The sequence below is a fragment of the Actinia tenebrosa genome, unplaced genomic scaffold (genome assembly GCF_029948245.1).
Source record: "Actinia tenebrosa isolate PJP-AT-01 unplaced genomic scaffold, QUT_ActTen_1.0 PGA_scaffold4__44_contigs__length_22323623, whole genome shotgun sequence".
NCBI classification, from domain to species: Eukaryota; Metazoa; Cnidaria; class Anthozoa; order Actiniaria; family Actiniidae; genus Actinia; species Actinia tenebrosa.
Genome location: NW_028292581.1, coordinates 1,454,997 through 1,480,366, shown reverse-complemented (window position 1 = coordinate 1,480,366; position 25,370 = coordinate 1,454,997). Strand labels below are relative to the sequence as shown.

General features: G+C 37.3%; 4 protein-coding genes across 4 annotated transcripts; 2 read left to right on the top strand and 2 right to left on the bottom strand.

Moving 5' to 3' along the window:
• The first annotated feature begins 756 nt into the window (after nucleotides 1-756).
• On the top strand, nucleotides 757-4,639 carry LOC116299285 (uncharacterized). The gene is made up of 5 exons (XM_031707918.1): nucleotides 757-2,359; nucleotides 2,712-2,902; nucleotides 3,169-3,339; nucleotides 3,620-4,041; nucleotides 4,261-4,639. Exons 1-5 carry the CDS (start codon nucleotides 757-759, stop codon nucleotides 4,637-4,639), a joined length of 2,766 nt encoding a protein of 921 aa, XP_031563778.1.
• A 1,052-nt stretch (nucleotides 4,640-5,691) lies between these two features.
• LOC116299127 (nicotinate-nucleotide pyrophosphorylase [carboxylating]-like) lies at nucleotides 5,692-7,558 on the bottom strand. Its single transcript, XM_031707764.2, has one exon. It carries the CDS (start codon nucleotides 7,360-7,362, stop codon nucleotides 6,433-6,435), a length of 930 nt encoding a protein of 309 aa, XP_031563624.1. The 5' UTR covers nucleotides 7,363-7,558; the 3' UTR covers nucleotides 5,692-6,432.
• Nucleotides 7,559-7,909: 351 nt separating this feature from the next.
• On the top strand, nucleotides 7,910-21,057 carry LOC116299184 (uncharacterized). Its single transcript, XM_031707816.2, has 13 exons — nucleotides 7,910-8,078; nucleotides 9,267-9,437; nucleotides 10,225-10,288; nucleotides 10,771-10,847; nucleotides 11,054-11,155; nucleotides 12,338-12,536; nucleotides 13,600-13,930; nucleotides 15,019-15,464; nucleotides 16,454-16,679; nucleotides 17,512-17,808; nucleotides 18,294-18,949; nucleotides 19,506-19,630; nucleotides 20,062-21,057. The coding sequence occupies exons 1-13, from the start codon at nucleotides 7,929-7,931 to the stop codon at nucleotides 20,218-20,220; spliced, it is 3,003 nt and encodes a 1,000-aa protein (XP_031563676.1). The 5' UTR covers nucleotides 7,910-7,928; the 3' UTR covers nucleotides 20,221-21,057.
• Nucleotides 21,058-21,198: 141 nt separating this feature from the next.
• On the bottom strand, nucleotides 21,199-25,131 carry LOC116299275 (nascent polypeptide-associated complex subunit alpha). The gene is made up of 8 exons (XM_089036595.1): nucleotides 25,022-25,131; nucleotides 24,802-24,853; nucleotides 23,918-24,231; nucleotides 23,145-23,177; nucleotides 22,708-22,800; nucleotides 21,929-22,000; nucleotides 21,642-21,692; nucleotides 21,199-21,379 (listed from the first exon to the last, which is right to left on the bottom strand). The coding sequence occupies exons 2-8, from the start codon at nucleotides 24,851-24,853 to the stop codon at nucleotides 21,365-21,367; spliced, it is 630 nt and encodes a 209-aa protein (XP_088892721.1). The 5' UTR covers nucleotides 25,022-25,131; the 3' UTR covers nucleotides 21,199-21,364.
• Nucleotides 25,132-25,370: the final 239 nt, after the last annotated feature.

The following is a 25,370-nucleotide window of genomic DNA, read 5'->3' as shown; positions in this document are numbered from 1 at the left end:
GAACGAGCGTGTTAGGTTTTTTGGGAGGGAGGGAGGTAAACTGGAGAACCATGCAGAAGAAAAACCCTCGTGTCAAGAGAGAGACCTAACAACTCTATTCAAATATAACATCTAGTTCAGGAATAGAACGCGAGACCCCAGAAGTGAGAGGCGTTTTGCTATCCGAAAAATATGAAGAAAGAGGTCAAAGCCTTTACTTTGTGGAGATGACGAGGTGTTGCATAACTGCCGTCACAACCAAGTAGTATTTCAGCAAAGATGCAGAGAATTGCACACGATTTTATGATGCCGTAAACTAAAACTTGCTTTTAAATATCCGCTAAAACATGTACTAAGTCTGTTGTGTGCGAGAGTTGTAGGGAAACGTCATATCGTTTAAGCCGGCATTATTGTACCGCTTTAGACTAATAGTCGAATATGGCTACCGCATTGAAATAATGAATTGTAGTTGGAGGAAGATAAAATTATCTTCTCTTGGATGAGATAATTATGTTTTATGCAAAAACAAATTTAAAAATACTATTTTTTCAGTAAATGAATAATATGTATTCTAGTGCAATGCAGTGTGGGTTTGTTATGACGTCACGATTCCATCGTTTGTTCTTATTGGGTAATTAAAAGCGCGCGCATTCGATGGCGCCTTTGTTGAGGTCAAAGTTTGAATTCATGTCATTTTTCAGTAACATTTTAAATTCCAGAATGCCTTAAATCTTAAAGTGGTTTATTTTTTTACGCACACAAATACGCACACAAAACATGTCGTTCAGAATCGATTTACAGCAACTTTTAGATATCGCTTTGGCGACTCCTGATATTGGCAATGTCAACTTTAATGTCTTACGGGCCTTTTTGCTCGAGGTTTTGAAGCATCTTGGAATACGGCGCAAAATAATCCTCGTTACGGAAGAAGAAGACCTCAGAGCGGCATATGATTTGATTCGTGAAGGCTTTGTCATTCCGCAGGTTGGAACAAGCCAAAGTGAATTGGAACTAATAGATGAACATGTTATGTTTGAAGAAACAGTTCCAAAACGAACAGTTACACCAGTACTACGACGAAGTGCCACACCCCAGGAAATACTTGAAAGGGCTGAATCTTCAAGACGAAGTAAATCTGCCACCCCTAGGCTCAGCCAGGGAAATATACCCCCTTCGCAAAAGGAACCTTCTATCGAACAAGCCAGGTTTTCACCGCAGAGAGATACTGAAAAGAAAAGTGTTGCAAGCGATGGTCTTCCACAGTCACCTAGGAAAGACAACATCAGCGAGGAATCTGACAAAAAGAGTGTTAGAAGCAACGGATCCGCGTCGAGCAAGAAATCCGTTCATTCGCCTGCCGGAATCTCTCTCACTGTTACTCCTGTAGGATCGCCCACTCACAGCATCGTGCCAGATTATGTGCCCTCCAGTAAGATTTCTGTTGAGTCGACCCGCAGATCCACTGAGGTGATGCAACGAGGCGAGACAATGAAGAGCCTGATAAGAAAAGTATTAGAACTTCAAGGTAGAGTGGAAACACTAGAAGCCAATAAACTAGCCAACACGGTCAAATCCACTGCATCATTCCTCATCCACCACAGCGATTCAAAGACACCAGCCAAGGACATGACAGAAATGATTTCCTTCGAACAAAAGCTTCAGGGCTGTGAAACAACTACCCAGGGTCTGGCTGAAATTGTCGACATCCTCACAGCTGATTTATATGAGCTCAGAGAGACAGTGAAAACGGATGGTCAAAAAATGGACAGCTTCCAAAGTTCATTAGGAGAAGTTGATACGAAAACCAAAGGTGATAAAGATGATGTTCTGAAACTAATGGAAGAGATGAGGAACGAGCTGAGGCAGGCAGTAGAAGACGCCCAATTTAAACCACCAACTCGAAAACTATCCCTTGATGTTTCTCACGTGGAAAGAGTCGTTGATCGGAAACTGCAGCACGAGATTAGTCAACTTGCTCAACAGTTTGCATCCAATGACAGGGATTCGCCTATCACCATCAGCAACGAACCGCCAAAGGTACTTTACGAAGCGGTTGATAAAATTGACGATCTTTTCGAGTTCCAGCAATCATTAGAAGAGCAAGTGAAGAACATTTCTGAGGAAATCGTCAGCCTTAAGGATAACACCGCTTCTAATGAACGCGTACAGACCATTACGCAAGAACAAGAGGCGCTAAGAAAGAAAGTAGAAGAGTCTTATCAAAATGCAGAACGGGCTATCTCAACAGCGAAGAGATTGGATCTAGAAAACAAAAACATTCACTCATCAATCGAAGAGAATAAACGCCAGATTGTTCAGCTAAACAACAGTCTAATGGAGATGAAAAACGAATATGAGGAACTGTCTTCTACTTTGCAAGGTAAACTGTCTTTTTTTTGTCAGTATTAATAATAATAGTAATAATATTTATTTATATGGCGCAAATTCAACAAGTAGTTTTCAAATGCGCCTATTTACACCAGAAACGATTTTTTGCAGCACTAGCATCTATATAACACAGATTTAGCTTTTAAGAGATATTAATAATAAAGTTTCTAGGTTGCCTTTCATTTATTATTTCTTTTCTTTTATTCCTGCCTTCTTTTTTCATTCCTAGTTCCTTTCTTCCTTCTTTTCTCCTTCTTTCTTTCCGTAACTTGCTCCTAACAGGCAAAATGACATCAATTTTGACGACCGATTTTCACTGATTATTGCGTACTTCTTCGTTTCAGGGCATATGGCCGAGGAGCACAAGTCCGTGTCCAGAGCGCGCACAAGAAGTACTGAAGGAGAAGACATTAGTCTAATTCGTTGTATGATCAATGATCTAAGGGAGGAAAAAGACGAACTGAAAAAATCCAATCAATTTCTCTTGCAAGAGCTTAAGAAGAAGCAAAAGTTGCTGATTGAATTACAGGAACAGGTATTCAAAAATGAATCAAATTGGAAAAGATAACTAGCTAAAAACTAGTGCGAGCTGCGTTGGTGTTTCTAATGAAACAGTAATGATAAAAGGGTAAATTTTACACCGTGAAAAGATGAAAAAACTTACTGACGTTTCGGACGCTAGTCCTTCGTCGGAGAAAAAGAGAATCGAATTGGTACATGTTTGTCCTATTCCTATCTTTCTTTTTTTTTTACCTCCTAGGGCTTTTTACAATATTAAGGCTTTGTCTTATATCATTTCAGCTTGAAAGGATTCAGCTCGTCAAGGCAGATAAAGACTACATCACCAACGAGATGAAAGGCAAGGCTGACAAGAGAGAGATTAATCTGAAAGTCGAGCGCGATGACTTTGATCGCTACATTGGAATGGTTGATCAGTCACTTCGAGACCTGCTTCAAAGACTTGAGGGTCATGTAAGTGAAAGTCAAAAATAAATATAACCCGCAGAATGCAAAAGAATTAAAGTTACATCTATATTTGAGTTGATTTGGATGAGCATGGAATTTTCAAAGAGTCGTAATCTCAGATAAAAAAGGCAGTCTTGTCAACAATTTTAGAAGTCACAACAGTCACAACGGAGAAATTTGAAAAATTATGCACATTTTTTCATTTGCCTTTCTGCTGATAAGCCATATATATGATAATATACGCATGGTCTCTCTATTAATGAAGGATTGAATATTTTTCTTGTAGGAGAATGTCCTGCGTGAAACGATCGATAGCATCTCAAACAACGTTAACACCAAGCTTGACAGAGCAGAAGTCGAGCCTTTGAAGCATTACCTCGAAGAAAGACTGAGAGCTCTTAAACCAAAACCCATCGAAACGCGACCACCTACCGAAGAATACGCCGCTGGATTCCGAAAAGTACTCATCAAGAATTTCAACTGCATCTCTTGTGATCGTCCGGTGGAGTTTGCGCGCGAAAGTATGTTCCCGCCCTTACCATCAGCACAAGCTCTGCCCAACAAGAAATCCAACAGACCTTACACCACCTTTGAAATGGATCAGATTCGTCAACACATGATTCGAGGGGGGATGGAATTGGAGCAGGAACGCTTTGAAGTTCTCGATAACCGACGAAGAAAACTGCAAAGCGAAATTCTCAAGTTGAGGTATTGTGGATATTTACAGGGCCCAATGGCGGACTAGATGTACAGAAAGAAAAATTATATAATAATATTAATAATAATAATGACAATAATAAGAAAGGTGCATAATTAAAGAATTTCATTGAAGCACTGGGTGTAGCTTCTTATTACCATCAACTGAGTGTAGCTTCTTATTACCATTGAGCTTAGTAGAGCTTATATATTCAATGATTTTAATTTCAGTGGTGCCCCTAACATTGAAGATCTTGCCGAAGTGATTGAAAGACCTTGCGGAGGAAGCCACACCCTATCATACCCGCACAGCCCCAACGTAGTGAGAGGGCTCAACCTCAACAGAGAAGAGTTTGTTTTCGAAACAATCAAAACCATGAAACCCCTGCAGACAGTTGACATCTTGGGCCAAGATGGGCACATATACAAAGGGCTTGTAGAGGATATGCCTGTTCTGCCCCAAATAACTGCAACCTCAACGACCCCTAGTAATGCAGCTCAAAGGGCCCTCAAAGAAGGGAACCCAAACAGAAGCACCCCATGCAGATGTTCTACTCCATCTCCTGTGCCGTTTGAACAAGACGGAATTGATGAAGCTTCAAGTTCCTAAACCCTTGCCATCCATTCCACTTTTACTATTTTTCCTAATTACTTTAATTACTCTTTCCTCACCTAATTATAATCTTAAACCCTTTTTCATTTCATTTATGTTCAGCTCAGTCTCAGGGAATGACCAACTCAAGCATCAAAAATCGTCTTAACTTTTTCTGGTTAAATCTGATCATGAAATGTTAAAACTAAACAGGACTTTTCATATGGGAACAGATGTCAAGTGTAAGATTCTGACTTTTATTAAAAAAATATATGAGTTTTATTGTTTTTTTCTTTACTTGTTAAACTAGATCAACTATAAAAGTCAGCAGCACCCAATAGCCCACTTCCAAAATATGATTCGCTTTTCAAACACAAAGGTTTCAATGCAAGGCTTCATGCATAATGCTCAGCGATTTTCGAAAGGAGAAAGAAGAAATTTAATTTAGCACATAGCCTCGTACTAAAACCTTTGTGTGTGACAAGTGAAGCATATCTTAGAAGTGCACTATTGCCCATGGACTGGCTAGTGCTATGCCAGATTTGGTTGGCAAGACAATAAAAATCTAGGGGTGAAGGTTTGGTCATTCACAAAACCATGCTTTCACAAATTTTCACATGTTTACAAATATCTATGTTGAACATGGAGTGAACAGAGCATTTGAAAGAATCACAAAACTTTAATTTCTGGCAAAAAAGTTGCAAAAACCATTTGCCATTGGCATAGAATTTTTAGATGCACATTTTCTGCAATTAAATTGTAATGAACAAACAAACAAACGAACCAAAAAACGAAAAACAAACAAAATATAAACAAAAATAAATAAATAAATAAATAAATACGTAAGTAAGTAAGTAACTAACTAACTAACTAAATAAATAAATAAATAAAGAATCAAATTACAATAAATATTAAGAGATAACTAGCTAAAAGCTACTAACTAAAAGCTAAAAACTTACTGGCGTTTCGGACAATAGCCCTTCATCAGAGTAAAAGGGAAAGAGGTGGTAGAAAGGAGTGTTCATATATTGAGCACAAGACAAAAGAAACCAATGATTCATTGGTTTCTCTTGTCTCATTCTTATTATATAAACACTTCTTTCTACCACCTCTTTCTCTTTTACTCCAACGACGTCATTACAATAAATATTAGGTTTTTTGTGCTTGGTTAATTATTGGAGATGTACTTTTTGTCTTATCCAGCTAATTTTTATTGGGAAAAAATGCTCCACCATGTGCCTCAAGCCTGGATCCAAGAAAAGATATAACTTGACAAAACGTAATTTAGATACTAATGCAAATTTGAATGGGAAATGACTAAATAAATTGATGACTAATATACATACACATATGAAATAATTTTTACCAAACATAAAAATAGGTTACAATTGAACAAGTTATACAAATAATATAAAACAACAATAATACTAGACTAATAATACCACAATATAACATACCATATAACAATAATGCTATGCTAAATAAACATGTGTTTATGGATAAATAATACAAATGGAAGTTCACTTTCCCACTACCTAAAGTTTATTTCCTGAGTTAACCATTCTTAACTGTTAACATTCTTTAAAGCAGACTTCTAAGGACTGTGAAGAAATCGTGTTTCAAATGTTTCAATGAGATGACTATAACAGTACCGTGGTCTGGCACTTTCATTGGACGAGAAGCAAATTCCCTTGCTGGACTGTTTGGTTTAATCAACAAATGTTTCAAATTTTCTGCCATGTCCATGGCATATGATGTGACTTCACAGATTCAACTACATCAAATTATAATATTCTAGGACTTTCACCACTTCAATGGGCAACTGTGACTGGGGGATTATGAGGATTATGACCATCTTTTAAAATTTTAAGAGAAAAATTAACAGGTTTGTAGCCTTGTGTTAGTGAGCCCAAAGATATGACATCAACATTAGGATTAAAATAATCACTGATGTTATCTTCAGTTATTCCTCCGCTGGCCTCAATCAGAAGATTAGGAAATTCTCCTTTCAATATGGCAGCTGACTGATGGAGGGCATCTGGGGTAAAGTTGTCTAGCATGACAATGTCTGCCCCTGCACTAGCAGCAGATCTTCCTTCTTCTACTGAACGACATTCAACTTCAATCTTTAAGGAAAATCCTCCTACAGTCCTTGCATTAGAAACTGCTTGGGCAATATTGCCTGCTGTCCATATATGGTTGTCTTTCAACATAATCATAGATGACAGATCATAGCGATGCATAGAGGCTCCACCCACCACAAGTGCATACTTTTCCACTATGCGAAATCCTGGAGTAGTCTTCCGTGTGCCTGCTATTTCACCAGTCCATTTTGCAGCTTTTTTAAATCCTACTAATTTCTTTGCTTTGGTAGCAATCCCACTTGCACGTGTCAAGCAGTTAAGTGCCAATCTTTCTCCCAATAAAATCTTATTCACGTTGCCCTTGACAACAGCAGTGACAGAAATCGGTTCCACTACCACCCCCTCGGGATACTTCCACTCCACACTGCAACCAACTTCTTCAAATACTGCATTGAAGAATGGAACTCCAGCAAGAAGACCTTTTGACTTGCACAGGAGAACAGCTGTTTCTTGAGCTTCACCTACTACATACCCTCCATAATCAAAGCTTGGCGTGTCTTCTCTTAACCAATGTTGAACGTGTTCACGAACCGCAGAATTGTTAAGAAGAGTTGAAAAGTTTGGAGAATTATCGTTATGGTGATTTGTCTTTTCCATTTTCAGACTAATTTGATGGAGTACAAATTATCTTCAGATAAATATGAAGCAGTTAGCAGTAGTTACAAACTGTAATAGCAAGAGGGTAGTTCCGTATTGCGTAACCAGGCTAAGGACCAGATAATCTCTCAGTTGGTCCGCCACTTTGTGCAAAGGATTTTGGGTTAAAAGACGCCCTCCCACAATGCATTTACAAATAAAATAAAATAAATCGGGGAAAAAACATAATATCCCTGCAAAAATAAGAAAGTAAAAAGAAATAAAAACATCAAACGTTTTAGTTGTAGATTATGATAGTGAAACGAATAACAAAACAGAAACAAGAAAACAAGAAAAGAAAATCAAAACTACTATGTATTCAATCCCGCTTTCGATTCTTTCAAGCATGTTAGAAAATTCATATCCCTAAAATAAATCCCTATTGATAATCTCATATCCTAAAATATTTATGTAGGATTTTTAATAGAAATTTTGGACCAGCTGTTCATGTCTGTCTGTCTGTCATTGCTGTCAATCAATAGTACAATAACTCCCACAATACACCGCCGTCATCACCACTAGTAAACATGGCGTTCTTACAAAGACTTCGGGGGCTTCTTATTTTCACCGTTTGTAGCAGTTTTATTACCGGAGCCTTGTCAATACTTAACTTAGATGAACTACACAATAATAAATATGGAATAGAAATTACAAATGTTCCAGTATTGCTACGAGAGGTAAGAATACGAGACAGTCTTATTGAACCAATGGATGTCTGCAACGTCTGAATATATTTGACCATCTTTTGGACCAGTTTTCTTAAAACACCTGTTTTTGTGAAAAAACTTACTTTAAAAACATCTTAAATCAACTAAATAAATAGCTATCCTTGATGTTAATCGTAGGCATGGTGATTGTTAAGTAGACTTATTTTATTGTTTATAGCTAATTTTCTAGTTTCCTGGTAGATCGTTGTGACTATTGGCTTGAATTAATAAGATAGATCAAAACCTATTAATTAGAATCTCATGGAAACTGCACCAAGAAGTGTATTTTATGATAAGAATAATTTTCACATTTGAATTTATGTTTGTGGCAATCATTTCAGCGCACTAAAAGTATTTATTTATAGCGTATATCAATTAAATCCTTTATTATATTCTGTCTTGTGTTTTTTTCTAACATTTTAATATTTGATTTCATAAACTATGATATTTATTTATTAACTATTCTTTTATTCACAACATTATGCTTGGATGTTAGTCTTGTTAGAAGAGATCAGAATGTAACTTATAGTTATAACAGAACAAAGACTGTCAAAGTTGAGTTGCATAAGCTGCTAAGGCACAGGCACCACTGTTGTGCAGTTCATTCCTTGGTTCACAGGCTCAATAATCCTTAACTGACGAGCATTTGAAAAGAATATCACATGCTGAAAGACATCTCACTTGCACCTCTTGATCACAAGCCATAGCACACAGTCTTATCAACCAGTCAGAGTACATATTCTATTCGGACATCTATCATAAATCGAAGATATTAAACACTGCCGCAAAGATATAAAGTTTACATGTATCTTCCAGTGGTGGAAATATTTCACTCATTTGGTGAGCTCACTCATGAAATATTTTTCAATACGAGAAGATAAACCTCACCTTATATCTTCAAGCCAACATTTAATTTTTTTTATTGTATAGACTAGAGTTAATATTAACTCTGTATAGACACAATCATAAACAAAAGCTTGTTGAAAACATTGGAAAAGGCCTCATCGATATCATTGATATCTTCACAAGTGAGGATATGGAAAATACAGTATGTCACTGAGGTCCTGAATATAGCGTATTTCCCAGTAAAATACTAATGTCTATAATAATAACATTTAATAACATTTAAACATTTAATGTTTCATGTCATTTTTTCAGGATTCAGATATTTCAGATTCAATGTTAATATCCTCTAAACATGGCCAACAGTATCAGTGTACACTGCCACAAATAGAGACAGAAGAGACCATCAAGGATGCAAGGACAGACTTTACAACAGAAGAAGTCACAGATCTTTTGAAATCCATGCAAAACAGATGTTTATATCATGTGAGTAATAACTTAAGAGTAGACTTTCATTTTTTTGCAGTGACTGCCCTGGTAGGTGTCTGGAAAACTTTAATAGTAAAGACCCCTGGGGGGTACTCCCCTATATTCGCTATACAGGTACGTGCTGCCAAACAGGGTATGGTTTTCAGCGATTCTACTCTGGAACAGGGTATATGAAACCGCGCTCGCTCTAGAACCGGGTATATGAAATCACGCTCTCTCCTCTCTGGAACAGGGTTTTCAGCAATCTTGCTCTGGAACAGGGTACGAATTTCAGCGATTTTTACTCTGGAACAGGGTCAGGGTTCAGAGGGCTAAGCAGCACATCCATACCCTAAACGGGCAAGAGTACCCCCTCCCCCCCCCCCCCCCCGGGGTAAAGACGTATATACAAAATTAAAGTTAAGAGATGACATAACATGTAGTGGTTGTTTACCAGCAAGTAGGCATGGATAAGGGAAAACTGTGCCCAATGCCCTGAATATACAGATCAAGGCTGTTAGGCCAAGATCCATTTTCAAGGCTGATGCCACAGTTTTTCTTTTTCAAAACCATGACAATAAATAAATATTTTTTCCAATTCACTTTTCCACTTGTTTTGCAATTTGTTTCCTTCTTTACGATATCTGTTATCCCATGTGTGCATGCGGATGACGTGAGCCTTTTGTCACGATACTGGACTGCTGGTAGAGGTAGAAAATAATGGACGCTCGCTCAGCCAATTTCATGTTTATGCTGGTGTTCATCGCTTAGTTTTATGACCATGTTGATTTATGTCTGTTTTTAGAATAAAGGTTGGTGGATGTATGAATTCTGCTATGGGAAATCCGTTTCACAATACCATGAAGAAGGTATATATTTATTACTAGGAAGAATTTGCTATAGTATCATATGTTTGAACCCTTTGTATGGTACATAGTAACTCTCTATACTTTGTTCTTTGACTGTTCTTATTTTTGGAGCCTGTACTTTTGACCATTTTAGGCACTGAGCTCGTGACCTCTCTTTGTCATTGTTCCCCATAATTTGCCATCAATGACAAACCATACAATTACTATCATTCTACTGTCATGCTCCCAAGGAATAAGCTAATGAATGGAACAAAGAATTGAAAGAAAAAATGAGTGAATGAAGGAGCAATCAAATGAATGAATGAAACAGTTCGTTTGTACTGACAAAGTTTTTCTGATTACATTATATTAGAGTGAGAGAGATGTCAAGAAATGTGTAAAGCCTGGAGAGATAGAGTGGTTAAGATTTATGATATTTTAAATTCAAAATGTTGCAGTCTGAATAATAATATACTTTTATTTTTTATACTTCTCTCTTCTAGCTAATAAAGTAGTTGGAGAGAAGATGTCTTTAGGAGTTTACAGTTCTGAAACAGACTGGAGCAAGGAAAAAATTGAGGTGAATGTTATTAAAAAAAAGAAGAAAATATCAGCTTCATATTATGTGCAATTATAAAGACTTTGGTTAAATCTAAATATGTTGTTGCTGAAAGGTATTAAGAAGGTATATTTTACTTTATTCTTTAAATAGATCGTCCTTGTGGAGGGTGATAGTGATTATGGTTTACTTAAATGATGTAACAAGAATAAATTTTATGTTTGTAGTTACCTTATTCAAAGAACAGTTCTAAAAGGTTCCATTCACAGTTCTTTGTAAATGGTACAAAATGTGACTTGAATGGAGAGCTTAGGAGTACTCAAGTAAAGGTAAGCTCTTAAAGGGAACATTTTGAAATTAAATGTAAATAAAATATAGGCAACCCTTCTTTTATCAATTAAAAGTTTTTAAGAAACTAAAACTAGTTGATATGAAGGAAAAGGAAGCCAGGTGCCAATGCTATGAAAAATTTTAATTTAGCAAAATAAAAATAAAAAATTATTAAAAAAATGTAACCAAAGGGTGTTTGCCTCGGATTTGACCAGCTGTCTTGACTACGTATGCTGTATATTGATTTAATATGTCAGGAGGACAGATTTTGAAGTCTTAGTACATTGTCCTCCTATGTGTTTGTTAGTGTTGATAGAACTACAAGACAGGGTTTGTGTGGCTGCTCAAACTCCTTGAAACTCCTGCATTTTGTCCATATGTTTGTTTTTATGGGCACTTGAAAAAGAAAAAAGAAAATTATATCATAAAAATTCAAGGATTTAAAAAAGGGGGGAGGGGGGTTCAAAATGGCTGCCATGAGGAAAAAGCTGGAGTGATCAGCTTCACAAAGGGGGTTCAATGATATGCGACTGATATGTTCCTTGATATGCCACTTACTATGGGGGAAGGGGGGGCAAAAACTGGGGGGGAGAGGTCAGGCAATGAATGCTTGCTCAATCGCACAAGATAATCAAAACACCACAGGTAGCCAACTAAAGGAATAATCAAGGAGACACACCAAATCATTGAGATCCCTGCTGATGAGGTGGGGGAGGGGGCAAACACTAGGGGGGGAGAGTCAGGCAATGAATGCTTGCTCAATCGCACAAGATAATCAAAACACCACAGGTAGCCAACTAAAGGAATAATCAAGGAGACACACCAAATCATTGAGATCCCTGCTGATGAGGTGGAGGAGGGGGCAAAAACTAGGGGGAGAGGTCGGGCAATGAATGCTTGCTCAATCGCACAAGATAATTGAGACACCACAGGTAGCCAACTAAAGGAATAATCAAGAAGACACACCAAATCATTGAGATCCCTGCTGATGAGGTGGGGGAGGGTGCAAAAACTAGGGGGGAGAGGTCGGGTAATGAATTGCTCAAATGAACAAGATAATCAAAACACCAAAGGTAGCCCACTAAAAGAATAAACAAGGAGGCACTCTAGATCATTGAGATCCCTGCTGATGAGGGTACAATGTAGTTCATTAGCATTTATTTCTTTTAATCCTGTTGCAGTTCAAGTGTGAGCCTGATAGCCAAGATCACGTCACCATGGTAGATGAACCATCCTCGTGTACCTACGTAGTGGTAGTACACACAGAAAAGCTCTGCAACCATCCATTATTCAAACCACCGGCAGACAATAAGCCGTTACCTATAACCTGCTCTCCTGCTCTGCCTCAAGATCATTATCAAATGTACCTTGACACACTTGGTTAGTAGGACTACTTACTACACAAACAATAATATTACCTTTAAGGTTTCTTTTTACGTAGGTGTCATTAAATATTCAGTTGTTGTTTCATCTACATATAATTATTATTTTCTGAGTTTTGGATCTTATGCTGGCTTTGTATGTAATCAATTAAGTCATCCTTCCAATTGAGACACCTTATTCCCTGATGATGGATCTAAGATCCAAAAGCTCAGAAAATAATAATGATATGTTGATGAAACAACAACTGAATATTTAATAATATTGCCATCAGTGCATTAATGATTGAGAAAAGTGTCAGTGCTCTAGCATGAAACATGAAAAATTGCAGTGCTTTGATATTAGCCAGCCACGTTTGTGACACATTTGAACAATAATTGCTTGTAACTCTACAGATATTTGCCTTCGTACTTTAAAACTGTTCACATTCACTTGTGGTCAACGTCTTTCAGTTGGTGACAAAACTGCCGGTCCCCCCATTAAGTTATATTTTGATTTATGAAAACTAGAGCTAAGTCTACATTTATTGGAATTTGTGAAGAGAAAGGTGTCTGCTATTCATTGCAGAGCACCGCCAACCTGTTGGCTCAGTTGGTTGAGCATCGGACTTTCGGGAGGTCGTGATTCGAGTCCCGGCTGAGGAGAAAGTGCTGCCTTTGTAATTACATGTACATTCTGCAAATGGTTAGACTTTCAAGTGGCTCAGATGACCACTTTAAATGGCGGTCCCATCTCTCCACACTCATCATTACTAACCAATATCGGAGGGATGTAAAAGGACCACTGAGGATGTAAAGAAACCCTGGCAGTGACCACCCTCAGTGCCTCCACTTCATACTAACCATCTCTCATGTTTGTAAATTGCACAAAAACCAATCTGTCATTCACAACACAATGTAAAGTTCCTTTGATTATATCCATATATAAATTCATAAATCATCAATCATTATGTTTAATTCCATTTCTGATATAGACATATGTGACCATTCTCCTAACAAAGGTTTCATGTCTTTCGGTCTTCAAAACTAACCGAAAACTAACCCTGGTCTCCCTTTTTTCGTAGAACGTGAGAAGAAAGCAAAAGCAAAAGCTCTAGCAGACAAAATCAAAAAGTTGCAAGAACTAGATGAAGATGAGGACATGTTTGATGATATTACTTGGGGAAGTAAGGAAAGAAAACCTCGTAAAAGTGAGCTTTGGCCATGGAATAACCCTGGGGTGGAGAACAATGATGAAACATGGCTCAGTGGGAACATAGGAAAGAAGTCTATTGGAGTCAGTAGAATGGATATTATCAAAGGACGCATATTAAAGAATGATGAGGATGTGACTGGGCAAGAAAGGACTGTTACCATCACGAGTAGAGGAATGAACCAAGATAGAAAACCTGCCAAGTAGGTTTTTTACTCACATGTACACTATTTAATCTTTTAAAGCTAAATAGACTTCTTTAGCTTGGGTGCATGTAATGTTTTCCCATTTCAGACCATGTGTCATTCCCTAAAATATCATTTCTTCGTTTAACGTTTGTGCATGAGAAGACACATGAATATGGATACATCTCTAACAAAGAATCTTATTCTCAAGAGAATGACACATGGTCTTAAAAGGGAATTTATCACCCAAGATAGTAGTATGAAAAGGGAGTGGTTTTGTGTAGGTTAAGCTCGAAGAAGATGGAAAGAGTAGCTATCAGTCCACTTCAAGAGAGTCTTGTTTACAGGCACAGTAAACACGGCTGGTAGGCTGGTGTGCACTGCTAATACGCTGCCCTGGACCCCGTCCTGTTAATAACTTGCTGGTTGCCTCCTGCACTTTAAAAATTTGATGTGAAACGCTTTAACAACCAGCCTGTTTTGGGAGACCTGTGTGATCAACGTAAACTGTGTTACACTTATACAAACTGCATTTTCAAGGTTTACATCAAGAGAAAATGAACTAAGAGAAGGAATTCCCCCTATATAGCCTTGTAACCATCATGTGCACAGTTTGATGCTATTTTTAATCCATTTGTTTTTCATACGCGCGCTCTACGCTGTTTGCTTACGTTTTTGGAATTTTTTCCGTTATTTCGACTCTGCCATGAATATGAATGTGCACGTCGAAAGCTTGGCAAATACAACAGGAAATTGAAGTAGTAATTTGTTCAACTTTCTGGAGTACTTTTACATTTTTATTTTCCAAAGCTTTCGACCTACATCGTCATCTTGAGGGCAGATTTGAACATTTGAACATAAGAAAAGCACAAGAAAACGTTAGCAAACAGCGTAGAGCGCGCGCGTACTATGCGCATGCAGAAAATCGAACGATCAAATAAATGATATTTTGGATGATATTTTTAGAATAGATTCTAAAAATAACATCAAAGTGTGCACATGATGGGGCACGGGGATTCCTTCTCTTAGTTCATATTCTCTTGGTTTACATGAATATTGTGCAGTGTATTATTTTTCGTTGACAACCAACCACACTTGTATTACAGGAACAATGCTGAGGCTGTTGAGGGAAACGTGAAAAAACAACAGAAGCAAGAAGACAGCTCAAACATGAAAACAAAAAAACAACAAACAAACAAGGATACAGATGGAACAGAGGCTGTCGGTAAAGACATAAAGGAAGGGAATAACGAAGATATTCATGCAGATAATGTCAAGGAAGGAGGTAACAAAGACATAAAGCTTGGTGTATTTACACCAACTTCGTCTTCTAAAGTCGTCGGCAAAGTGAAAGAAGATGAAGAAAGCAAAACTACTATTGATGGGGAACATACACTACAAGATGATTTAACTAAACAGCAGAGTAGTGAACGTAAACAGAAGAAAAAGAGAAGCCTGGAAGAAGAATGGAAGGAAGCACTAACCAAGGCCAGGGATCACTTTCAAAGTGTAGTTCGTAAACAGCTGGAAGGAATGGGTGTGGACCCTGATGGTATGATGTAAAACACATTTTTCGCTAAAGAGCTTCTAATAGATATGAAGCGACTTGAAGTTGTGAAAGGCCTCATATTTAGTCGTTTCATCTAAGGCTCGTAATAGACCAGTTTCGAATTCCAAATTACCGCTGTGTTCCTTGATTACAGACTCATTTACACAGGGTTAGCCTCGTATCAGTGTTGAAATATTCAAAAATACCAACAGAAAAGTAAAGAATGCACAACTTCAACAATACAAACATTTTAAAACTCGACAGACCTTGACTGGAACACGTGAATATTCTGCACAAACTCGAGGCTAACCCTGTGCAAATGAGTCTGTAATCAAGGAACACAGCGGTAATTTAGAATTCGAAACGGGTCTATTTACCTATTACGCATGTTCTTATACGATTTCCGAGCCCATCTCACGCGGCTTACCGCCTCATCTCTCATGTACTACGTTTTCGCGGGATTCTACCAACTCACTAGATACACCGTGCCGACGACGCCTAATACAGGCCAAAACAGCTGTCCACGGTTTCTAGTTGAGCTGGGTCATTTTATGCAACTTGGCCCTCTTCTTCAGTCGTTTTATATTAGGCTCGTAATTTACCTATTGCGCATGTTCTTATGTTGATGATAGGGGTGCAGTGGTAAGAAGTTTTGATCTGAACTATGACCTCTATCACTGGTCTTAGGTTCTATTCCTGGACTCGGCAATGCACCCTTCTTAAAATTGTCTTGAATGCAAGGATAACATGGAAATACAAAATCAATGCCACAAATTCCATTGAGAAAAGTGTGATTTCTTTTGTGTTTTCATGTTAGCCTGGCATGTACGATACGTTTGAGGTCCATTCACATATGACTAGAGTTTGCTAGTTCTCGTCCATGATTCTCGAGGTGTTTTCATCTGGTTCTCCAGCTTTCCTGCCTCTGCAGAACCTAACACACTAAATACCAATTCATTCCGTGAGTTACAAAAGGTATTTTGCTTTGACAGAACTTGAAGAGAGAGTCAAATTCATGAAGGGATTCAACAAACCCATGAAGACCACAGTGCCGGACAAGAAGAAACCAGAAACAAAAGAAGAAGACCAAGATCAGAAGAAACAAGAAGAGAAAACGAAGATGACGTTAGATCCCACCATAGATGGACTCAAAGCTGCTGTAGATAAAAAACTAGAGAATCTGATGCAATCAGTGACACAGAAGGAAGAAGAAGGGAAGTAAGTAATACTGTTATATTACTGATTATGGTACTAATCCCTGATCCGCCATCGGTTCAAACCCCTACGAGATCTATGATTTTTTCACCGATTTATTCAATACAATGTTTGCTCAGTCTTAGCCTCGAGTGTGTAGAAATGCGTTCTTTTCTTTTATTAAGGTCCATTGTATTATAAGAAATGTAATATCTACAGAACGATATATAGCTGAATATTATAACACACAACCGAGACTAAGGCTGACCAAAAAGTATTAAAACTGGAGTATTGTATCGTCGAGTTTCTTTAGCACCGTACATGCGTTCTGGTGGTACCCGGTCCACTTTCCTTATAAATATTCACGATTATATGTTGCAATAGAGGAATTTCTTTTAAAAGTAGTAAAGATTTTAGTAGAAGTGAGAAACTCTACTCGCTTAGTGAAGGTTGAAACTGAACCCCACTATATAAACGTGTTGTTAGACCAGAACCGATTCTTTTTTATTATGATGAGAAGATCACTTCATACTATTTACAACAAACGGATCATCCTTTCCCAAACACCTTCCGTATTTCATATTCAGTGGAAATAGGGATCGGCCCCCCTGAGCCGGACCCCCCTGAGACCCCCCTGTCTAATGATGCCCCTGATGTGGGGAAGGATGGCATCCACGAAACCAACACATGATGATGATCTGAGAACTAGCAACTGAAGTAAAATTAATAAATAATACTTATTCATTTGTCTCACGATTGAGGGTCGTTTGTAGAAGAACTGCAACGTTTTGAAGTAAACTAGCATATTTCTGCCCAATGAAATGAGATTATTTACTATGTCATTTCTTGCTCGTAGATTGGAAAAGAACAGCAAAGAGAAGCGAGTGTTGGCAAACATCAAGAAAATCATGCAAGGAATGGATCACCAGAATGTGTTACTCATGAAAAAAGAAGAGACCCTACAAAGAGAACTCGAAAACCACTTCGAGGAACTTCGAGATCGCTTCAACATGGAACTCACCATAATGAAGAGGTTGATCGACGACATTGAGCAAAAAAGGATTGATGCAGCTGAAGGAGAGGAGGAAGACTATTTGAAGAATATTGTGGAGAAGTTGAAGACATCTGTACATCGCTTTGACGCCTCAAACAAGTAAGATACCCTTAGAAGGGATTGAACCACTTACTCTCTAGGGACTGCAGAGGGGGATGGGCTGCGGAGAAGTCCCTTTGGAAATGTAACCCTAAGACATGAACCCTTGCTACATGCACCAACATACTCTGAACATGACCACAATCAAAAACACTTTGCTCCGGGAACCCTGTGGAATCTTTACTAGCTTCTTTTTCACCAGTAACAAAATGAGTAAAACGACTTGCAGTCACTGTGCCAGGTTACGGTAATATGTTTTTGAATTAAGATTACCTTGACGTCTTGACGTGTCTTGCGTGTTTAGAAGTGCTATCCACAAGTGGCAGTGACACAAGTGCAAGGGGGGAGAGGGGAGGGGGTTCATTTCACTATAAAGTTCGTCACAAGCAAAAAGGAAAGACAGAATCTGAGTTTGAACTTCGTACGTGTGTCGCTAATGAAAACTAAGCTTTCCTTGTTTCTGACATCGTTACAATATTCAACAGGGCTTTATCCAAAGACATGGAAGCTGTAAAGGAACTAAACAAAGAGGTCCACAACAAGATTGATGACCTGGTTGCAGGAAAAGAAGGCAACAGGAACAACAAAGGGTCTGATTTCTTCCGTTTAGCGGCAAAAGCAAACCTGTTGTTGCGAAGACTTCTGCAGAGAAGTGCTCAGCTCGACAAGGACATGCGAGCAATGAAAGAAGTAAGTGACGATATCAAGGCCAGAAAGGAGGAATACTTTGATGACTTTAGTGGTGAAAAGAGCGCTGGTTTAAAAGAGAATGCTGAACTTGAAAAAGAAGCGGAGTTAAGGTTGAGCAGCATCGTGCAAAGGTTAAAGAAAATGTTTAAGGGGTTAAATGAAGGGAATCTGGAAACAGACGACAAAACAGGTAATTTTGGATCTGAAGATCCGATAGAAAACCAAGACATGGACGCCACAGGAATCCCACCATTTAGCGACGACAGTATAAGGGTGCGTGTTACTAAAATAAAAGGCGATGATGGCAAGACTGCTTGGTCAGAAGGTGATGACAAGGAGAAAGGAAAAGCTGAAAATGAAATGGGAGTTGAAGAACGTCTGATGAGGGCTTCTAAAAGAATGGAAAAATTGGTCAAGAAGCAGTTAAAAAGTGCTGGAATTTCTCCAGGAGGTAGGTACAGTAATGGAGGAAGGAAGGCTCTTGCTCAGATGCCAATGTTGGTCATGTAGGGAAACTTGTTTATAAAGCATTTAGCAAATTTAACTGGGATATCAAATTTAATTTTCACAGAAACCAGATGTTTATCATTCGTAATAGAGTGCAAACAATTAATCCGTGAAACACTACTAAATAGTACAAAATAGTGCTAATTAAACAATAGAAAACAATGGAATTCGCATGAAATTGTGCTACTTAGTATACTAAAGTTTCACGGTTATATTGTTTGCACTCTATAGTGTTGCTGTTTTGACGCGAAGGGATTGCCTAAATCTACCCGAAGGGAAATAGATCCTCTGGAGCCCCGGGTACCTTTAAGGAGCTCTTTCGGTATGTCAGTGGATCATGACAGTGAACAGGAGAATAAAGCAGTGCACACAGCTATTACTTCTCAGCTTGAATCACATATACTTCTAACTTAACTAAAATTCCAGCTACGTATGTAAACAAATGATTTTTTTAATGAAATCATGTCAACTTTGTTGATGCTTATCCTGATGTGTTGTAGGGAAAATTCGTGTGAAGATTATAACATCACGAGATGCACTTGATAACCTTGGCAGTAACAAAGGCACGGAGTTACTGAGTGATGAAGAAACAAATCAGTTCAAGGACATGATTATGACCCTCATGGTAAGAAACTCGTTCTACTTCCCATTAACATCACGTGGAGATGCCAGTGAACACTGAAATTCTTGTTGGTGCAGCAGGCAATGGCATACCAACGCCCTACACAGGGCATAGCCAGGATTTTCCAAAGGGAGGTGGAAAGTATAAAATCCACCAATTTGTTTAGGCCCCCGAAATGCCGAACCGAAAAAAGCTGTTATAATTTAATTTGCGTTTTAATGTTGCAAAACTTAGGGGAAAAATGAAATTACCATATAAATGTCAAATGGCCGCCATTTTGTTGTCATGAAGGAGGGGAGGGGGCATGACCCCCTCACATTTTTACTATCACCAGAAAGCCTACAAACTCCACACCCTTTTTAGAAGGGGAAAGTTTGTCTGAGCCACACATTTATTACATAATAACTTTATTTCAATCAATATTTTCCATACAGGGTGGGAGTCCTGAAGCTGGAAATGAAAGGAAGAGACAAGCAGAATTAGAAAACAACTATAATCTTGTTTGGGGTGAAAATAAAATGAAGAAAGCACCACCAGAACAAGATGAAGAACCTGATGCTGAACTTGTTTTTGATGACACAGATGGATTTTAATATGAAAAATAGATAAAGGAAATAATTTATATTAGGAGCCAGAAAACATTTCTTAACAGCGGTTGACTTGTACTATAAGCTAAGCTTACAGTTTGATCCCATGCAACCTGTGAAATAGTCACTAGTCTAATATCTTAGCAGATACAACAAACTAATAGTTGCTAATGATTTGAAGATATCAAAAACAAAAACAAATAAAAAAACACTCCAATGCAAGCAGACATAACCGCATTAGCCATTCCAAGGTTGCATTGCATTGTGGGGCTGGTTAAAGGGACATTTTCCAAGATGGCACCTATTTCATCTCCTAACTGGCCCACAATGAACTGCAAATACCAAATCAACCCAGTTTTTCCATCAACCTCAGAATGGCCTAATGATTTGACACTGAAGTTATCTTATATTTAATGCCATTTGAAATGCATTATAAGTTTATCACTCCTGCACATACAAAATAGGTGCAACCAGAAAATTCTTTGTTTTGCTTGTTATTTCATTAGAAATAATTCAGCAAGGCACTCCAATGTAATCAAAGAATACTAAAGCTTTTATTATTTATTACTAAGACACATACAGTGTTCTTAAAGAACTGTAAATTTGTTAATTTAAATAAATTTTATAAAACTATTTAAACAAATGAAGTTCACTTATCCAGTTACTGACAACTGCAGAAGAGTAAGTTATACACTGGATCAAAATATGGTAACCAATTCTAATAACTATAGCGCAGCGCACTGATTCTAAGAATAGCTTAAAGATTCGGACAAACATTGCATTCTGTTTAACCGCTACAAGGATTATACGAACCAATTTTATTATTTTTACTTAAAGTTACGATAATAACCCATACTAAGATCAACTGTCGCCTTTGTCTTCGTTTTTATGATGTCACGGTTGCGCTGAGCTATTATTCTGGACTGCCTAGTCTCTCTTACATTCTCACAAATGATAAAAGAATTTTAAGACACAATGACAAAGTTGGCTTTCATGATTATTTTATTTTTCTTGTAAGTTTTTGAGCAAGGTTCAAAAAATAGCAAAGAAACTGTACAAGGTTCTGGGAAGGTGGTGTGTCAAGGCGCCAAGGCAGTTCTAATTTATTACAAGTTTTAAAATTTTAATATATATCCGAGCGATGAAATTCCTACATCGTAAGTTCCTGAAAGTAGGAAAAAAAAAGGCAATTTTTTTAGAAATTTTAGGAATAATTACCATGTAATGAGTTCTATAGGAAAAAGAATTTAAAATTTTTTGATCGTGGACTTTAAATTTTCATGTATAATAAAACATCCCAAGTGCAGAGCTCCTGCACACATTGCAATCATTAGGTCGTTTTGCGCATGAAAAGGATTATTTGCAATTTTGGCAGGTAGTAGCAGCCTTGAAGTCTACTGTACAGTCATGAAGCTAATGGTACTTACCATGATTGCATTGACAATATCTTGGTAGTTACTTTTAAGTGCTTTGACAGCCTGAAATAAGAAGACAGTAGTTTAATCTTCAGTACAAAACAACTGGACTGAAACTGGTGCATGTTCCTTCAATAGAGAATGATTCATTCAAGTACAGTTTCCTCTATTAAACAACCATTTTCAGTAAATAATTGTCAAGTGGTCAGGTAAAAAGTACTTCAAAAACTGTTAGGTAGGCCAATAAAAATAGGTGGCCACTTAAGAGAGGTTCTACTGCAGTGTTACGCAATACATACCTTGGCTCTGGAGACATTAGCTTGTTGCATTACAAGTTCAATGTCTTTTGATTCTACTCCAGTCTCGTCAACCTGAATCAAAACCAAAGCAACTTGTTACTCATTTACACCTTTTAACAGTCTGTTCTATTATTGTAGCTAAGACTGTAGACTGATCCCCATCTTGTTTGCTTACTTCACTTATTATTATTTTGCTATCAAAATCAGGCACTGATGGAAAGAAAAGCTTTCAAGAAGATAAATAAATGAATACCAGCTGAGTGGTGAATTTTATTTCAGCCAATCACAGTGTGTTTAGATGTTTTGCAGACGGCCCTCATTAACAGGCTACTGTAACCCAACTTTTGCATATTTTTCTGTTTTCTTTTGACTAAAATATAATATATGTGCCTACAAGAAGCAGAAATACAGTATGGAAAGGAAGACTAAAAACAATTACACTTTAGCGCCACATTTGCTTCATTCTTTCAAGCTCCAAAAATGCTTAGGGCCAATCATTTTGTTCACTGCTCAGCTGGTACCAAACTTTACTATACTAACAATTTACTTCTACAAATATGTTGCCCTCAGCTCTCATAATCTTATTGATCATTGGCCACCATCCAACCTAACCTTCCAGCTGTTGTGCACCACATCACACACACTCAACACACTCACAGACACATTACACACAACAACCTTCCAATCAGATGGACCTTTCCTCTCCATAAGGCATCTTTTTTCATCATAGGGCAAATTAGAAAAACAAATCTGGTAAATCTCCAACACAGTCATTTTACCTCTTCTTCCTCCTCTTCTTCCATTTGTTCCACAGCTGGTTTGCTTTCTTGGATCGGTGGAGCTGCTTGTGGGGCCTTGAATTTTTCTGCAGCCTGTGAACATAAATGGTTCAAAGGTAATGAAAAAATATAAACAATAACACTAAAGAAGTTTGGTATGTATTTATATAGTTTGTTTGAATTGATTTATTCATAAATGTGAGGTGGCCTTTATAATGGTTAAGCAACATCCGATACACTTGTTTTACTTACTTAATGCCATATTAAACCAAACATTGAAACAAACCTTGTTGCATTAAGTAATAATATTACCCATGATATTGATAATTAGACTATACAGGAAAAACTAGTTCAAATGTCAACTGCACTGATATGAAAGTGCTACTGATGAATGCTGTGCTCATTTACTTGTTTTTATAAAATGTGGTTTACGTTACCTGAACTTGAGCTTGTTGACTAAGATCCTCAATCTGTTAATAACACCAAAATGTACTTATTAATCTATATGCAAGGGAATGAATACAACACTAATGCAAACACTATTGTTGCCCTCAGCTCTCATAATCTTATTGATCATTGGCCACCATCCAACCTAACCTTCCAGCTGTTGTGCACCACATCACACACACTCAACACACTCACAGACACATTACACACAACAGCCTTCCAATCAGATGGACCTTTCCTCTCCATAAGGCATCTTTTTTTCATCATAGGGCAACTCAAACACAAACCTTTTTTTTTGCCAAATAAAATGTTTTTGACTAAAGACAAATATTTCAAATCCTTCTGATGAAGGCTATCACTTGTTTTTGCCGAAACGTCATGTTTCAAAAAATTTTATGAGCTTTATGCCTAATCTTACATTTAACTAAACAAAATATTGTTACAGTTTGAAGAACTGCAAAGGGCTTACAGGTTTGCCCTTAGGAGGCAAGAGCATTTTCTTTTAAGAAGCCCTTATAATGAAGTATACACTTTACAATTCTCTTACCTCAAAGTCAAGCCGATTTCTTATCTAGATTTTGCTCTTCAACTTTTCTCAATCATTTGCTGCTAGCAAGACATGGAGTCCAAATACAGTTCATACAAAGTATGGAGCCCGTTTCTGCATGACTTCATATCAACATGCTTGAACTCCATGCCTAGTTTATCATCTCATAGAGAATAGTCGTAATGATAAAAAAAACTCTTGCATATATAAACACACCTTTGCTTCTCCAAATGCAATGTACAAATCTGATGCAGGACTCTTGAATACTTCTGGTTTGTTGATCACAAATAATATATTTTTGGATTTTCTGATGGTAAGTCTTGTAACACCAGTAACAGACTTCAGTCCTAGTTTAACAATAGCTTTTCTTGCTTTCTTTTCACTTCGACTTTGTCTAGTTTTGCTGACTGGCTCCTCATTCAGACCTGCAGCGGCAGCCATGTCACTTGTTATATTCGTTTGTTGGGCTTCACCTTCTTCAAGTTCTGGCATTTCATCGTCACTGTCACTTTCAGTTCCAGAAGCAATGGCTAAGATTAAAAACAAGAACATGTAAGCATGAAAAAAAAAAACCCACAAGTTTAATGGATATTTACGGTTTGTTTAAGATACGATACTAATTTGGTTTAATAAAAAAGTTTAAATAATATTAACTTACTAAAGAAAAACCACTAAGCTTTAAGTTTAATACAAAACACATAATACCAAGAAAATAAACAGGCTCACTTGACTATTGAGTGATTGTTTTACGACTTTCTGTGACCCACGTGCCTTAAAATTGTGGAAATGGAACTGTAGGAATGTTAGCCTTTACAACAAAACTTCTATTTTGTCATGTCGAATTGTCATGTCGATTGAGATCTTTTTCCATAAGTATAGATAACCCAGATGTATAAAAATATTCACATATGGGGTGTTTCGAAGAAAAAAATATTGCAAGATGCAAAGAGAGATAATTTGACACACCGAAAGAAGAAATGTTCTGTTGCTAGAAATATTAGATAATTCTTCTCCCGCTGTCAGCGCAGAAGGAGGAACTTATAGTTAAAATAAACTCGAGAGATAAGTATTTTATGAAATTATGCTCTGCGATGATTTACCTTCATTTGTGTTTTCTTCTGCTGTTGGAGGGTTTTCTACTACAGGAGTCATCTATGATAACAACCGTCAAAGTTTATGAATCAACATCGAAGCGAAATATTCATATTATTTCTTAAAAGTTACACAGAATCATAGCATATATAATAGACTTAAGGAATGATATAGTTATGAAGTAAATAATTCAATAGAATAGAGGATGGAGATAGATTTTGTACAGACCTTGACAGAATCGGTATAGTTTCTTTACCGAATGTGATGGAAAAGACCATGTTTATCACCGCAATGTCTTATGGGAGACATGACCTCAACACAGGAATCCCGTCACATCTATATCAAGCGATGACAAACTCCTCAGGCCACTCCCGCAAAATTGAAGTTATATATATATATATGTGTGTGTGTGTGTATATATATATATATATATATATATATATTTTTTTTTTAATGAAGAAAAATAGGGAATCAGAGGAATGAAAAGTTGTTACAACATATATAGAGTAAATGATATACTCCATTTGCCTTTTGTTTTTTAAACAAATTTTCGGTCTCGAAAAAATTGATTTTTCAA

Excerpts from the sequence above, each read along its gene's own strand:
- LOC116299184 (XM_031707816.2), top strand. The coding sequence starts at position 7,929 with ATGGCGTTCTTACAAAGACTTCGGGGGCTTCTTATTTTCACCGTTTGT. Across the intron at positions 12,537-13,599 it reads AATGTACCTTGACACACTTG|AACGTGAGAAGAAAGCAAAA; the intron begins GTTAGTAGGACT and ends CTTTTTTCGTAG. Across the intron at positions 18,950-19,505 it reads TGCTGGAATTTCTCCAGGAG|GGAAAATTCGTGTGAAGATT; the intron begins GTAGGTACAGTA and ends GATGTGTTGTAG.
- LOC116299127 (XM_031707764.2), bottom strand. The coding sequence starts at position 7,362 with ATGGAAAAGACAAATCACCATAACGATAATTCTCCAAACTTTTCAACT.
- LOC116299275 (XM_089036595.1), bottom strand. The coding sequence starts at position 24,853 with ATGACTCCTGTAGTAGAAAACCCTCCAACAGCAGAAGAAAACACAAAT. Across the intron at positions 24,232-24,801 it reads AGAAGAAAACACAAATGAAG|CCATTGCTTCTGGAACTGAA; the intron begins GTAAATCATCGC and ends TTTTAATCTTAG. Across the intron at positions 23,178-23,917 it reads TTGCATTTGGAGAAGCAAAG|ATTGAGGATCTTAGTCAACA; the intron begins GTGTGTTTATAT and ends TGTTATTAACAG.
- LOC116299285 (XM_031707918.1), top strand. The coding sequence starts at position 757 with ATGTCGTTCAGAATCGATTTACAGCAACTTTTAGATATCGCTTTGGCG. Across the intron at positions 2,360-2,711 it reads ACTGTCTTCTACTTTGCAAG|GGCATATGGCCGAGGAGCAC; the intron begins GTAAACTGTCTT and ends TCTTCGTTTCAG. Across the intron at positions 3,340-3,619 it reads TTCAAAGACTTGAGGGTCAT|GAGAATGTCCTGCGTGAAAC; the intron begins GTAAGTGAAAGT and ends TTTTTCTTGTAG.